Source organism: Ornithodoros turicata, chromosome 2, assembly GCF_037126465.1.
Source record: "Ornithodoros turicata isolate Travis chromosome 2, ASM3712646v1, whole genome shotgun sequence".
Lineage (NCBI taxonomy): Eukaryota > Metazoa > Arthropoda > Arachnida > Ixodida > Argasidae > Ornithodoros > Ornithodoros turicata.
Genome location: NC_088202.1, coordinates 136,633,605 through 136,648,689, shown reverse-complemented (window position 1 = coordinate 136,648,689; position 15,085 = coordinate 136,633,605). Strand labels below are relative to the sequence as shown.

The 15,085-nt window shown below is 46.8% G+C and overlaps 1 protein-coding gene and 1 long non-coding RNA gene across 7 annotated transcripts in view; one reads left to right on the top strand and one right to left on the bottom strand.

Moving 5' to 3' along the window:
- LOC135386192 (uncharacterized) overlaps nt 1–15,085 on the top strand; it is a 449,529-nt gene that overhangs the window by 211,575 nt on the left and 222,869 nt on the right. The gene's annotated exons all lie outside the window — the stretch shown is intronic.
- LOC135386184 (sodium-dependent phosphate transport protein 2B-like) lies at nt 1,903–13,925 on the bottom strand. Of its 3 annotated transcripts, none has more exons than XM_064615959.1 (11): nt 13,773–13,925; nt 12,698–12,779; nt 12,270–12,631; nt 11,608–11,670; nt 8,780–9,040; nt 7,976–8,167; nt 7,023–7,138; nt 6,847–6,955; nt 3,893–4,370; nt 3,617–3,833; nt 1,903–2,189 (listed from the first exon to the last, which is right to left on the bottom strand). In XM_064615959.1, the coding sequence occupies exons 1-11, from the start codon at nt 13,777–13,779 to the stop codon at nt 2,046–2,048; spliced, it is 2,031 nt and encodes a 676-aa protein (XP_064472029.1). In that variant the 5' UTR covers nt 13,780–13,925; the 3' UTR covers nt 1,903–2,045. The 3 variants fall into 3 exon arrangements, with proteins under 3 accessions (XP_064472029.1, XP_064472030.1, XP_064472031.1); XM_064615960.1 differs by having other exon boundaries at nt 12,270–12,628; XM_064615961.1 differs by lacking the exon at nt 7,976–8,167.

Here is a 15,085-nt window from a genome sequence, read left to right as displayed (position 1 = left end):
TTGTTGTTGTGTTTGTTTTGATGTTGTTTTGCTTTTTAATTACAGGATTTAGGGCAAAAGCGAGATGACAGACTGAGAGACTATCCTAGCTGCAAGCCATTTCACGTTAACTAATCCTGAAACCTGCACGTGCGTTAAAATATCCATTCCCGAATTTTGATATGCAAATGAACCGAAACCGAGGCGACCGGGGAACGCGGAGAGTACATCGCTCGTTTCACGTCAGGGGGCCACGTGATTTGGAGCGGTGGAGATAACTGGAGTAAGTGCCGCTCATCTGGCCGCTTTCCGGCCCATTTTAGCGCACGTGCGTTTTTCAGGATGATTTAAACGTGGAATGGCGCACGAAATTCCCGAAAGAACATAAGAAAGCTTTCCCCCCCTCCGTTATGTAATACCCCCTGGTGTCTTTAACGTACTTAAATAAATGAATTTCAGGCAGTCATATGGTAGTTACATACTTTCTTCCAGAGGATGTCCGCCTTCTGATGATTCTAAGCTATGAGAGCAGCATAGCTTTTTATAGCTCTCATAGCTTTTTAGAAAAATTCTGGTCAGTATTACGTGACGCAACCCGGCCTCGGTGTATCAGGGGGCAGCCACCCAATTAATTCGCAGGTCGACCACTTGTGGCGTCGCTCATGATCACGGTTAGAACATGCAAGTGGAACATTATGTGGAAGAAAAATCATAGACACAGTCCACACATTTTTTCCGCAATTCTGTACAGTTATGTATGAATTATGTGTGTTGTGTCTATTTGATGTCATGTTCAGTCAGAGATATTTGTCAAAGGACCATGAATATTTGTGGGAACACGAGGCAGTGGAGACACTGACTGAACAGAAGCCTCTGTCGGATCGCCTCATGTTTCAATGCATCAACCAACACGCTCTACACCTTCTCGTATTTTTGTCTCATCGTAATTACCCCCAACGGACAGCCAAAGCTTGGAATTTAACTGGGCCGAAGAACACTTCGTTTAAACGAAGTTTACCGGCTTAGGAGAGACTAGAAATGCGCCGCAACGCTACTGCTCAACAAGGGGATGAATCGAGCCTCATGCAATATTATGGCACCAATAGCATTTAGCTTTTTATGCCATTTTTTTGTTTTTGTTTTTTCAAAACAATTCTTTTGCCGCACCGTCCTAGAATGGAATGACCTTCCTAGCAACATCGCTACAATACAAACTCAAGAACTTCATAATGCCATCTGTTCTGTTCTTGTGGTTATTATCTGGTTACCTTCCTATGTGTTTTCCTTGTGTACAGTACCTCTTAACGTATTAAAGTATATCACATGATCCATTTCACACGTTGCCAATTCGTCATGCATAAATTTCGTTGTAATGTCACATTATCACGGCGTTGTATTTTCTTTTTCTACTTTTCTGTACAAAGTTATGTACATATACTCGCGATGCTGTAACCCTTTATTGTTGTACCCCCATGTAATGTCCCTCAAGGGACCTTTGGAGGTATCTTGAAATAAATAGCACACTAGCACTATTTAGCACTAGTCGCCCGCTAATTTTCTTGGACGGACTATATTAAACAATCTGGCGAACGGATGGATATGATTCTCAGTTATGATATATACGAAGAAGCACGAGTTTTCCTATAGGGAAAATTTTTGTCAATCAGGCACGAGGACGTAAGACGTGCTCAGGCCGGTTAGTCGCGTAAAATGGCGTTTTCTGCAATCCTAGCCTGCTAAAATGCAATTTTACGCAATATTAAAAGAAAAGAAAAATGAAGTAGAGCGCGTTTTAGGCATTTGCGACAAAATAGACTCTAACACCGAAATAAGCACTTATAGGCGCAATATAAAATCAATGTTGCTGTGTTCCCCAACACCCAATTCGTGCCCCCGAACTGAAAATGAACTATTAGGACTACACACGAACAAAGGCACAGTATATTCTTAGGACTACAGGAACAATTAGTGGAATATGGACAACTGGTGCTGGTATCACTGACGAATACACGGTGATACGATTCAATTGATTCTATTGATGATACTTCGGGTTGCAGCTATAGGACTCAGGTTATGTAGGAGCATTCATTGAGAAACATCTGCAGGCACTTGACGTTCTCCAAGTGGGCGGTGAAGAATTTGTCCATTGGACGGAGGGATCGCATCCATAGTGGAAGGAAATCCCACGTGCGCAGTACTGATGGAAGCACCTGGAGATCCAAAAGACATAACGCATATGCTTCACTCAACTTTACTAAATAATTTGTTAAATTGACCGCACATTATCAGTGTTCCAAACGAGAATTAGAGCGGGAAAAATTACACTGCAGCGCCGCTAGGTGTCTGGCCTGAGGCTCCACCCACGTTTTAAGGTATTGAGCCAATTACAGGTCGAAATACAGCTGTCTATTATTACATCCATCCAGTACTTATACCTCACCCTTATTTATTGGGTGCACCATTTTGGAGAAATTAGACTGATTCGCATTGAAACAGATACCACCGGTGGTAGACCAAAACAAGGGATTTTACGCCCACTTTTATCAGCGCCATCTGCATGGAAGTGGTATGTTGGGAAGGCTCAGGATTGCAGAAATGGTTGCTGGCAGAAGTGATTGGCCAGGAGAGCGGTACAACCGCTTCTTCGTAGCAGACGACTGCCACTATGAAGTTTTAAATTACGTAATGTAAGTAGATGGAATCAAAAAGGAGCAGAGATGTATAAATAAAACGCAAATGTAAAATCCTACGTATAAGGGTCGTCTTTCTTACTATTTTCTTGGTATCACGGTCTCAACTAAGCCTAACGTTAGCGATGAAACATCCCAGTTTTGCGTAAATAATGATGGCGGAGCGAAAGTTGAAGCTGATTTTGCAGATGCGTACATGAGGATATATACTCATAGTATGAAATATGAATGTATGAAAAAGTACTGATTTTTTGTCACGAAATCTCCGCTTCGCCGTTCCAAGCACCATCCTCCACGTTGCAGAAAATTTTGTGTCATGGCCAGACTCCCCGTAATGGCCAGACTCCCTTCGGCATACACGACACTATAACGTACCTGAGGCGTTTGTACGTAATGCTTTCGATGAGTTTCGGTGACTGCGGCCGCGACTCAGTGATGAGGCTGGCTATTGCAGCCAATTACAACAAGCGCGGGGCGGGGCTAAAACGTGACTTACCCTATCCTAGGTTAAGACCTCCGCAGGTATTATGGAACAAGAATTCGAAAGGTTGTTTTGCTGGTGCGCCTGACATGCATTAAGAAAAAATAAACGAATAAAGGAAAACTGCGCGCCCTGCGCTGAAAGTAAATTACCTCGAAGGAACTTATTGCGTTTGTGACATGCTGAAGAAGCTTTCCCCTTTATCTTTTAAGGTACGATCCCCAGAGTTCAATGTCCTGAAACCGCCTCTGTAAGCCGTACTGAAAACTGAGACGTACTTTCCTACAGCTGCCTGCTACAGCGACGTAAAGAAATCTCGTAAGGGAATAATGTTTCGAACGATTTTCGAAGTTGGATCTTCCAAGACAGGCCCGTACGACCTCGGTTGGAACTATTCTTTACCTATCCTCTCTACAAATATGCCCGCTTGTGCTCTAATTACGACGGGCAGCAACTCAAAACTGACCCACGGATATTTGTCCTGGAGTACATTGATGAGTAGAACCAGGCAAAATAGCGAGATGGCAGTGACCATTGTGAGTACCAGGACGACGTCTCCGAGCAAAGAAATGAGGAGTACCGTGATAGGGAACACGAGGAACATGAGCAACAAGTAGAGGAGCACGAACCACCGGTAACGTCCACTCGTGCTCCCCATGCGCCTCGCCAGGAAGATTGGAACCCTGCATGTATGAGGTGCATGAACATCAGACACCCACGAAACCACACTAACGCTCGGTACCTGAGACATGGCAGAGGGTAGAATATGAGGATGCCGATGACGTTGAAGAAAGTGTGACACAGTGCTATCTGAATAGCATCCTGCCGGTGGACTGGCGACCCTGCCATTGCGGCTATCAAACCCGTTGCCGTCGTGCCGACGTTCGAGCCCAGCGTGAGCGGATACACCCTCGTTATGTCCAGCAAGCCCAGGGCAGCGAATGGTAGCAGGGCGGATGTGAAGGCCGAACTGCTCTGGAAGATGAAAGTGATGCCACAGCCGAGAGCGATGCTCAGGTAGCCCACCAGCATAGACATAGGAAACGCGAAGTCCTTGTTGATGAACTGAGTGAGGACGCGTACCAATGGCGAGCGCGTCAATTTCGTCAGCACCTTGACTATGAAGTAGAAGGCGAGGAGGATGCTCGTTACAGAGAGCAGAAAGCACAGGATTCCAGTTGCAGTGTCGCCCAGGGCAAGCAGATTGAACAAGGACATGCCTGCGGCAGAAACATATCACGTGTTAAATTCGCCCGGTCAGCCAGGATGGCGCAGTCACATGGAATTGCACCTATCGAACGAGAATTGTGTAAAACGACATTATCACGGGTTGGGACGGTCGCAGAGCCCGTAAGGTCGGCCACGGCAGCATGGCTTACACAGGGTGTCCCACCTAGCATTAACCAAAATTTTAAAAACTAACTGAGTGCTGTAAGCAGTCGCGCATCCTAACACTCACTGCTGAAACAGGAGTAAATAACAAACACAGCTCCTGAGATACACTAGAACAGTACCTGCTACGTTGACACGATACAGGGTGTTTCACCTAAAGTGATAAATAATTCTAACTGGCGACGTACTCGTCGCCATGCCAGTACTGGACAGCGGTTTCGGCCTTGTTGGGCCATCGTCAGTAGTACGGAGGCAGGTAACATTTGAGCGGGTGCAGTCTGTAGCCCGTGATTCCTCCTGTCAGGGTGAGTGACTCACCACTGAAAGCCCAGTGCAAAGCCAGTGAAGTGTGCGAGGAAAAAAAATTAGCCGGAGCTCTTTGGCTGCACGTAGAGTACATGTTTGTAAGTGCTGAAGCGTCGCCATGCCAGTACTGGACAGCTGTTTCGGCCTTATAGGCCCATCGTCAGCAGTACGCAGGCAGCAACGATCGAGCGGGTGACGTCAGTCATGCAGTCATCATACACCAGTTTCCGCGGGTGACGTCACAAGGCCGGTGTGGGCAAAACAAATTAATAGAGAGTCCGGGACAATGAGAATAATGTGACACAGTTTGCCAGAAATTACAATTCGACAACACCTGAATCAATCTGCAATTACACACGGCAATCGGGAGTCGCGTTCGTGTGGTTGCCAACACAACAATGGCGTCTTTTGTTTGTAGAGGCCTTAGGCCTGAGTCGGTTCAGTGGCTCAGTCGGTAGCGCGTGCGACTGCTGATCTCTTGTAGAAGATCGCGGGTTGAAACCCGGCCGAGGACGGTGGCAACTTGGTGGAAGGGTACAAGTTGCTCAGACACGCAGTCTCCCGCGAGGGACGTTAAATGTGGTGTGCCGTGTGTAGAGATTTTTCGTCGCACGTTAAAAGAACCCTCACCCAGAACGCAAATTTCATTGTACGACATCCCACAGATATCCTACGGATGTCCAGACCTTGTAGGGATGTCCCTAGGATATTAATGGTTTGTTGGGCAGGTGGGCAAGAGTCCCCAAGAACACAATGATATTCTCAGGTCATCCCAGGGATGTTCTATTGGGACAGGAATAACATCCCTCGGACATCCCCGTATGGTCCCCAGTTTGTCAGAAAAGCGTTAAAATGCAACGCCTTGGGCCATCCCCAGAAGCTCCTCAGCAAGTGTCCCAAAAACACCACCAGTAAGGTTTTAGGAGCAAAACAGGATATCTCATTGTGTTGATTTATGTATTTATTTATTAGCGAAATGGGGCCCATTTTGAGTAGAAGGCCGTTTTTCTCTTTCCGGCACTTGCTCAACCTTAGTCACCAGCTTTTCGTTTGCTGCTTTTTATTTGTTTAGCGTATTTCTCATAACGGACAAAGAGCGCGGCGATTTAAAAAGCAAGCAGAAAGAAACATCAAAGATTTCCAGGAGCACTATGTCCGAGAAACTCACTTCGAAAGGCACTGGACTTTCCCTCCGAACAGAAACAGATACTATTTATTGCTTGCTACGCGTCCTCCCGTAAATTTGAGAGCCTTAGTCACTTTCGAATTAAAAACGAAGGGTGAGCTGCTAAGTTTAATTCAATTATGCAAACAAATAATACAACAAACGAGGAATTGCTTAGAGTATTAACTCCCCATCAATGCAAATCCTATGTTTCTTACTCCATTTGGTTTGAGACATTCGGTGGGACCTTAGGAGGTCAAAAACAGTGCAAGAGAATCGCGCATTTCTGTCTTTTTCGCGGTAAATGCCCCATGTGTCGTAGACAGTCACATTTTTCTGGGAAGAGGAATCTTACAGAGGACCGCACTTCGTTCATGACAAATGCCATTCAGCCCCAGAGATCGACTCAAAAACAAAACAAATGTATCACTCAGTATTTGGGGATTCTTAGCAGGTAAACTATACAAAATATTTCTCATCCAGTCAGTTGCCCACAGGGACACGCACAGGACGTACTTGAATGACTCTTCGCGGACAGTCCGCGAGTATCGTCCTCAGGACGCTCTGTGGATTCATATCGAAGGACGAGGACACGATGACACTTTGGGGACATCCTCAGGACCGCGTGTGTTCTTTGGGGTAATCCACAGACTCGACCATCGTGGCGTCGCTCTTAATCACAGTTTTCTCGCGACGTAAAGCACCGAATTATTATTCTCTATGCTAAAAAAATTTCTAGTGAGCCTGGACACTTTGTACATACAACTTGTAACGACTCCATAAAACACACATTAGTGTTTTCTACATCACATTATGTGACGATGTACACTCACATTTCTGTAAGCACTCTGTTCCATTTTTCTTGCAGCACTCCAAAAGGATGGTTCTGTTATTTGCTGCTGGATCTCCCAAAGCGATCAGTTCAAGAGTCTTCTTGTCAATCTGAAAATTGAATGAATGCGATAAAATGAGGTTTGTCCCAATTTCAGGAAAGTATATAGTGACCTACCCGCACGATCAGCTTGACCAGCGGCTTGGTGAGGACTGACAAAAATTCTGCCTTCTGCACGCCACCCTTGTCTGCTATGAGCAGCAAGAACTTGGCCGAGATGACTTCCAACACATCTGCACAAATTGTCAGGGGAGGGGGTAAGCAGCGGATCGAACGTGCAACCAGTTTTACTACTCAGTTGCGTTATCCTTTGCTACCAGAGCTCTCTCAAAGCTGTCGTCCCTGTGGTTATTTGGATAAACTTTGGCATATCCTTCTCCATTTCCTGTAGTACGAAGTCTCATTATCTGTAAATCAGCTAGACTCTGGCCTTTACATTATGAAGAAATTATCTGGTCTATGGTCAGATCCAGCTCGCCATGCCTTAAGGCACAGCTCGCCCTTCTGGCCACTGTAGCAGTTCACTCCTCACTGTAAAGCCCTTGATTATATTTTCACAAATGACGCGAGAAGTCAGGTAGAATATCGCCTATCGCGATGGAGCAGCCCCACTCATTATCCAAATAAAGCGTTGTAGATTTGGTGCTGCAGTTAACGGTCCTGCGATTGTGTCTGTGGAAGCGGATGCACGAGGTACACTCCAGGCAGCCAAGTGTTATTTAATCAACGAATACGGCCGAATCGAAGGAAAAAATATGGGAGTGACATGAACGAGCATGCTTAACATCTTCAGCACTGGGTGTAATAGCGGACGCTATATGTCCAAGCAAGCTACCGCGTGTATCGGCGACGTTTCGTGAATATTGGATGCTTTGAAGTGCAAGGGAACAAAACCTCTTTCACTTTCGAGCGGGGATAAAGCTTTCTCTGCAGCGACCGCTATCAGGCAATCTCCTATCCCATGAGTCACTCAAGTCGTAACACCCATGCGATGTCTGTTACTTAGAAGACCGCGCCCTCATGGTGCCATTTTGAGGGCCCTCACCTTGTTGCCTCCATTGTATACTTACGGAAAGCCACTTCGCACGGCAGGATGACGATGACTGTGAGCCAGTTGAATATATCATGAACTGTAGCTGCGGCAAAGCCCCGGCAAAACTCGTCTCGCCTCTTCACGTGCATCAGAGACACCATGGTGTTGGTTACGGACGTGCCCACATTGGCTCCCATGATGATAGGAACGGCATGACGCACAGAGAGCACTGTTTACAGAATTGTGACGAGCGTGAAGCTTTTCTTGGGTGCTTGTCTTCCGTTTTGCGCTATACCCCTCCCGCTTAGTGTGAAGTTCGACGTCATGGATTATGTGCATCGAAGAGCTTCATTGATAGTAATGTGCATTAAATGTTCGCAGTATGACACACACATAGCTACGGTCATACGTTTGTAACCTTGGATTGGTGGTAACGATAGCGAGCTTGTAGCGCAACAGCTAATATGGGCATGATGAGGTAACCAGCATCAATGATACAATGTTGCAGTGTCACGCGGCGCGGTGTTTAGACATTTGAAAAGGGCAACTTACGCTTGTATAGTTTGACTGACAACTGTGCTTTAAAAACGATAAAATTCCCGTGCCGGGAAACAAACAAAAATACGACACAAGACACAGCACAGACTGACGGTGTCTCGGGGGTTTTTAGAGACACTCGGGTTTTTCTTTATCGTTTTTAAAGTAAAAGTTGAAAAAAAAGTAAAGTTTGAAATATCGAGCAGCCCAATTTTAACCACTTTTCATAACTGTGTGCGTGGAAAACTTGCCACGGCCAAATGAAAGTAGCCTCCCAATGGAAGGACGAGCCACAGACACTCACAGTTAGAGCCAACCATAGAGACCGTAAGTGATGTGGAAGACGATGAGCTCTGTATTAGTACAGTCACCAGGACGCCGGTCATGAGACCCACGATAGGGTTCTTGAGGAGCTGGGAATCTGACAGAGCACGTCCCGCCGTGCGGCCTCCAATCAGCTTGAATGATGCGCTTAACAGGTCAAGGGCCACTAGGAGACCGTAGATGGCGGCCACCAGGATCAACACGGATGTAAAGATAGTGACGTACCTCAGTTCTCGTACCTCTGCAACGGTGGAAGAACATTCGGTGCCTCATGCGCAGAGTTTCAAGGCGTGCACTACAATACCCTATTCACACGGGCTAATTTAGTGTCACTTTCGTAGAGTGCACTCGCCTCAACCGAATGTCACTTTCACTATGCATGCTTGGAAGAACACATGTAGGAAGGAAACACAGGAGCGACCGTTCCGCCTCTTTTCCATTGGGACGGGCGTGCCAGTGACAGGGGTGCCCTCCAGTACCGGCGTCTACTTTGCGCCTCCGGGGGGACAAGTGGGAAATTTGCGCCCCCATGGTATTTTTGCTCACCGAAACGTCTTTTATGCGCACCTTTAGACGGGCTGAGGGGGAGCAGTTGGCCCCCCCTCCCGTAAACGCCTGCACTGGTACCCTCCGATAATTTATTGCTCCGTAGACGAAGTGCGCTGGACGAACGCAATGCATTCTGGACATGTCATGGTCACACCTCACAGCAAATGTTAACGCACACGTGACCTTAAGTCTAAACCACATGGAATGATTTTTGAGAGCGATCGTCGCTCACGGCGACGTCGCAACAAGCGCGACGAGAGCTTGTCGCGTCCCGAACCACAAGGTGCAAGACGCGATGTCGCGTACACTGTACCCAGGCGCACGAGCCGTATGCCTGCTAACACGACGTGCCTGCTAACGTGTACTAAATATCATGACATGTTGGCTCATACATTCCTTATTACAAAAGCACGCCTTGTGCCGACAGGAATTGGGGGGGGGGCGTATTCAATACTGACAGAACAAGAAAGCAGCATGTCTGTCGGTGCCGTAATGGGCATCATGACTAGTTCACCATATCATGATTGCGTACCCCACTTCGGTTTCTTCTTCGTTTGACGCGTCATAGCCTTTGTCGCCGCTTTCAGTTTTTTTAGAATCTTTTTTATTTTTGTACAATCGTGTTCTTATTTGAGGCCGACATTACTCGGCAGAACGCCATGATTGCACAGATTGACGTTTTTGCCAACACCTTTTTGCCAACAACTTTTCGAAAGAAGCGCGTTCCTGACGCCACTGACGGTATGTCGTGATTGGTTCCCTGCGCTCTGCTTTCCGTGTGGCGCCGAGCGACCACGACAGAAATCTGGCCGAGACGGTCACTTTCGACGTCGCGAAGGAAGCACAGCGTTCGGCAACCGATCCGTCGCGCGACGCGAAAATCGCGCTAGTTGTCGCTCCATGTGGTTTAGTCTTAAAAAGATGGCGGCGCTCGTGACCACCGGCCAAACCGTTTGTGATCCATGTCACCCCTGTGGTGCCAGCCTCCGCGTTGCATTTTGCGATGCTCCTCTGTACCATGTGACCGCTCACGTGACCCCAAGAGCATGGCGGCTCCCATCTTAAAAAGCATACGACGCGAGCTGCGGTTACCGTTCAGGTATCAGCGTTGTGTTGAAAGCGCGGGTGGAGTTTTATTTCTGTGTGTTCGGAGGTTTACTCTATTACAAGACCATGCTATGGTCTCCAGGGCGAGTACGCAGGACCAGAAACATCACGCGTGGCAGCGGTGACCACGTTTGTGTTTCTTACTCAAGTGGTACAGAATACCATTAATCAATCTCATACAGCAATGAAGGAAATCAAATGAATCAAACTCTCGCCTCGCAAACGAATGACCATGCACAGAGGACCGAAACTTACGAATGCAATGTTATTACCCGACAGAGCAGCTTTCCGTCGAACGAGAGCCGCGGCCGGGACAGGACCACGTTACCGTTACGTTGGATCCGCGATGGTGCTCACATTTTAACCGAAACTGCAAAACCGAGACTTTAGAGAGGGTCACGTGGTGGACAAGTAATGGCGGCTTTCACTCGAGCGGCTCCCAGAGGGATCGTAATGAACGGTGGCAAGATTTCTAGGCATGCGCCACAATTCTGTCATACGAATGTTTTTCTTTCGTTAAGGACCTTCCCGCAATTCTTCCGATGTTAAACCAACTAAACAATTTGCCTTAAATATGTGCCACAACAAATATGGCCGCAGCCATATCGCCAGCCTGTGAAGTTTTCACAGACTGTTAACGAGAGTAATTTTCTTTCTTTAAATTTAATAAATAAAATACTTAATAAAATAAAAATAACCACCACTAACACACTTATTATAAACACATATTAAAATAGTTAAATAAATAAAATAAGCACGATGTTGAAATTAGTTTAAAAATATTGTGGTTCCCAGGGGCTTTTGCTTTATGTCTTTTTGCCTGTACCTCTCAGAGCCTGCCTTCCAGGCTACACACTCTGAGCGCAGAAGCGGAGCGAAGCGAAGTAAAGTGAGTTCCCCAAACTCAATAAATCATTTGTGCACTTACTGCAAAGTGTCACTATGATGCCGTATAACAGCACACGAATGACACTGCACTCACAATGCAACGTGTCACTCGTTGAAAGTGACAAATTACTTCGTGTGACAGGGGTGTTATATCATGACAGGTAAAACGTGCGCAACAGATGCATATTACGCGGCAGCTAGAGACGAATATAAAGTAACTGCATTATGCACTTCCCTTTCCAAAATAAAATATATAGGACATACCAGGCACCGTAACAGATGGAACATCCTCCAAGGCGGGGCGGGGCGAAGTCTTTATGGGCACGACTAAAAATTAGAAACAGACACATCAGTGATATCGTTATACACAGCTGCTGAACCTCGGACGACAGTGCTGAATGACGATGAGGAGCTTAGCTTATGAATCTTGGAAGATCACACGCAGGAGAGCCCCGCATATTGAACACCGTTTGATTGCTGTTCTAGTGCCAGGAGCATGTGGCATGTACTCCACATCAGGTCATATGGGGATGTGTATGACATGACAGCGCTAGCTTCATACTTCATGACTGATGTACATCACTGCGAAGGATTGGGCCACAAAATACTCTCGGCCCACCATGCTGACCAGCAGGATTCAACAGACTTTCAACAGAGAAAACACAGGATGATGTGCTATCCTTGTTGAGTGCCTCGTTTGTTGTTTTAGCATTTTTAAAGATTACGTAACCGTTCGTGGCATCAATGATGCTTGCTACCACTTGAACCGCTGGTTTCTTTCGGGGACTGGACGCGTGCTCTAAACAGTAATAGGGAGGATTTAGGTTTGCCATGAGCAAAGAGTAGACGTGGCGAGTTCCATCGTGAAACTCTCTACAACCGCTCCTGGTGGAATCACCTACTGCAGCAAACGACCTTCTACTTACCATCAGAATTAAGAGTAGTAGCCGACGGCGCCGGTGCTAGCTCAAGTCCCGTCGGTGACCCCACAGCCTCTTTTGTTCCTGGCACCCCAGGCGCACTTAAGTCCCGTCGTGGCTCCTCCGCGCCCTGTAGTTCTTGTGACCCTCGCGCATTCTGTATCCTTTCGGCACATGAAGCCTCTCGTGGTTCTTCGGTACCTTGTGGTCGTAGTCCACCTGCTATCTTGGGTGTTCTTGGGGACTCTTCAGCCATTACGATTCCTTTCGATCCTTGTGCTCCTGGACCTGGTGCGCTTTCTGCACTTTGAGGCCACCCTATAGCTTCAGAGCCTTGTGGTCCTCGAATGCCCGACACATCCTTCCTGCTTAAATCACATGCATATGATTTTGTACGTAATCCTCGAGTATTTGGGTGTGAAGCATTTACTTACCTTGAAGCCTCTTGCTGAACTTGTCCAGCATCTTCTGAACTTCCGGGTTGAAGCTCGTGAACTTCATCTTTTCGTTGCGTTTCTGCGGGACAAGGCATACATTGTTTGTTCATTGAATAACGCTTGCCCTGCCATTAAACCTTATCATCGCTCATACTTTTCTGCTCAAGAGGGAAAGCCTGGACGTTCTGTTCTGTGGAGATTTCTCACATCATTTATGAAGAACCTCAAACGTCCTTTCGGTAGTTACACAATGCCCAGCGGTATTGTCGACGTCAGTTATTTCTTGTGCACTACGGCCACACACGTTTACCATAATGATTTCGAAAAACAAACGAGGATTCTCTTTCCTCCACCCCGACATGCACAGATGATCTGCGCAGGAATGGCGTACTGTGTGACACCTGATGGAAACTTGCGAAGCCCAAGACTTTGGTGCTCTTCTATGTCTTCACCGCAACGTGACCCATAGGCTAGTCACAAATGACGGGAAGAAAACTCCTATCAACGTAAAAATGCCGCGTACGTAGCTCATGTACCTGAGGAACACACTAAACATTATGGCCCATGGATTATGTATAAAAAAAAAAGAGGAAAAGCGCACGAACAAACGAAACGAAACGAAATACGAACGACGTACGGATGAAGCCTGGTTTCTCATGCCCGTGGGTGACGTTTTTGATATTCTGGTATGGTTTTGATCTGAGGCTGATGCTTTAGAAAACTACTTTATGGACTGGCATTAAGTGGCATATAAAAATTAAAACGAAACCATAAAATGGATTGGCGGTATCGTCTATAAGTTTCCTCGAAGCGCGCTTATGAACTCCTGGAGCGGCAGCGTTTCAAAAAGAGGTCCACCCTAGACGGTGGTCAGAATACAAACATCTGACAAACTTACCGTCCCTCCATAGCTTCGCCCTTTACTGACCTTAATAACTAGCGTAGTGCTGGTGCCGATAGCGTTCCGTACCTTTACGACGCCATTGTGCCACCGATGGAGAAATGCAGCACAGTGGGGCCCGTCGTTACGATGCGAGAGAGTTTGAAAATGAAACATGATTGGAAAACTTACCTGCCATTCTCCTTCCACTGTGGTATCCGGAAACCACAATCGAACGACAGAACCACTACAATGAAACGCTAGCACGCACAGCACGCACGGCCTCCTCCTCCTCCTTCTTCTTCTTCAGCCAGGAGGGCAGTGGCCGCTAGCCACAAGGGGCGATTGGCCAGGGCAGGTGATGGTGTTGCAGTGCGTATGCGTGTGACAACGGCGAGCCTTTTCACCATCACCACCACCATCACCGCGTGTGGTAGTGCTTAAAGGAGTACAGAGGGCCATAAAAAAAAACAGATTAAGACGTCAGATGAAAGTGTGTGTGTCATTGTACGGAATAGCGCGACAGGTTTTGATGTGTGCAGTTTGTTTTCCAGAAAAAAACTCACATAAACATGGCTCCGCGAGTTCACCCTTAACTCGCCACTCCAGGTATAACGAGAATGAGGAGGTATGATGCCACGTCACCGATGACGGTATAAGGAGAACTCGTTCTGGTTCGCCGGTCAGTGGGAGTCAGCGCCTTGTCCCTTTGCAGCCTTAAACCAGGTTTGCCAATTCTCCCGGAGAATTGGGGATAGAAGGAGCGGCCGAATGAATACCCAGCCAGGAGAAAGGCTTTTTCAGAACGCCGAACAGCCGAGTAGCAGACAACATTTCTCTAAGCCAATCAGCGAGCGTTCTCCTTATAGCGTCAGCGCGAGGTTCCAGGCAGATCACAGGCTGCTCTTCACCACCGTTGCGCACGGTCGCTTTTTGCGGCGTATTTTAAATTCAGTTTCTGCGATAATTATGACCCTGTGGTGTGAATTACTTCGCATGGTGCATCTTACTGGCCTACTTAACAGTTTTATAGGAAGAAAACAGGGTGTTAAAACTGACTTCTGTGCTACTTTAAAGGGCTAGCGGCGAGTCAGGCGGTCTTCATCACTGGTACGGCCTGCACCGGGCATTCTACATAATCTCTTCTTCCGCGACTGAACAACGGGACTTCAGCACGTTTCTTGCCTGGCACTTATTTTGCATTTTGGTTAATTATGGGGCATTTTTGAGCCACACATTTTTTCGTTCTTTTTTTTTTTTTTTGCATGTAGTTTTTGTCATTGTCTAAATGCGGAGCAGCTGCGCAAACGAGTAATTTCTCTCTTTGTGTTCTTAAATTTGAATTTACTTGTTTTTGTGCACCAACTGGAACGTATACAAGGAAAGGGAGTGGTGATGAGGTAGATAGTAATATATAGTTACTTCATCGAGAGCTTCTTGCTGGCTGATACGGCTTCATGCTGCTCGATGGTTTCGTAGTAGGATTGCGAATAATTTCGACCAAG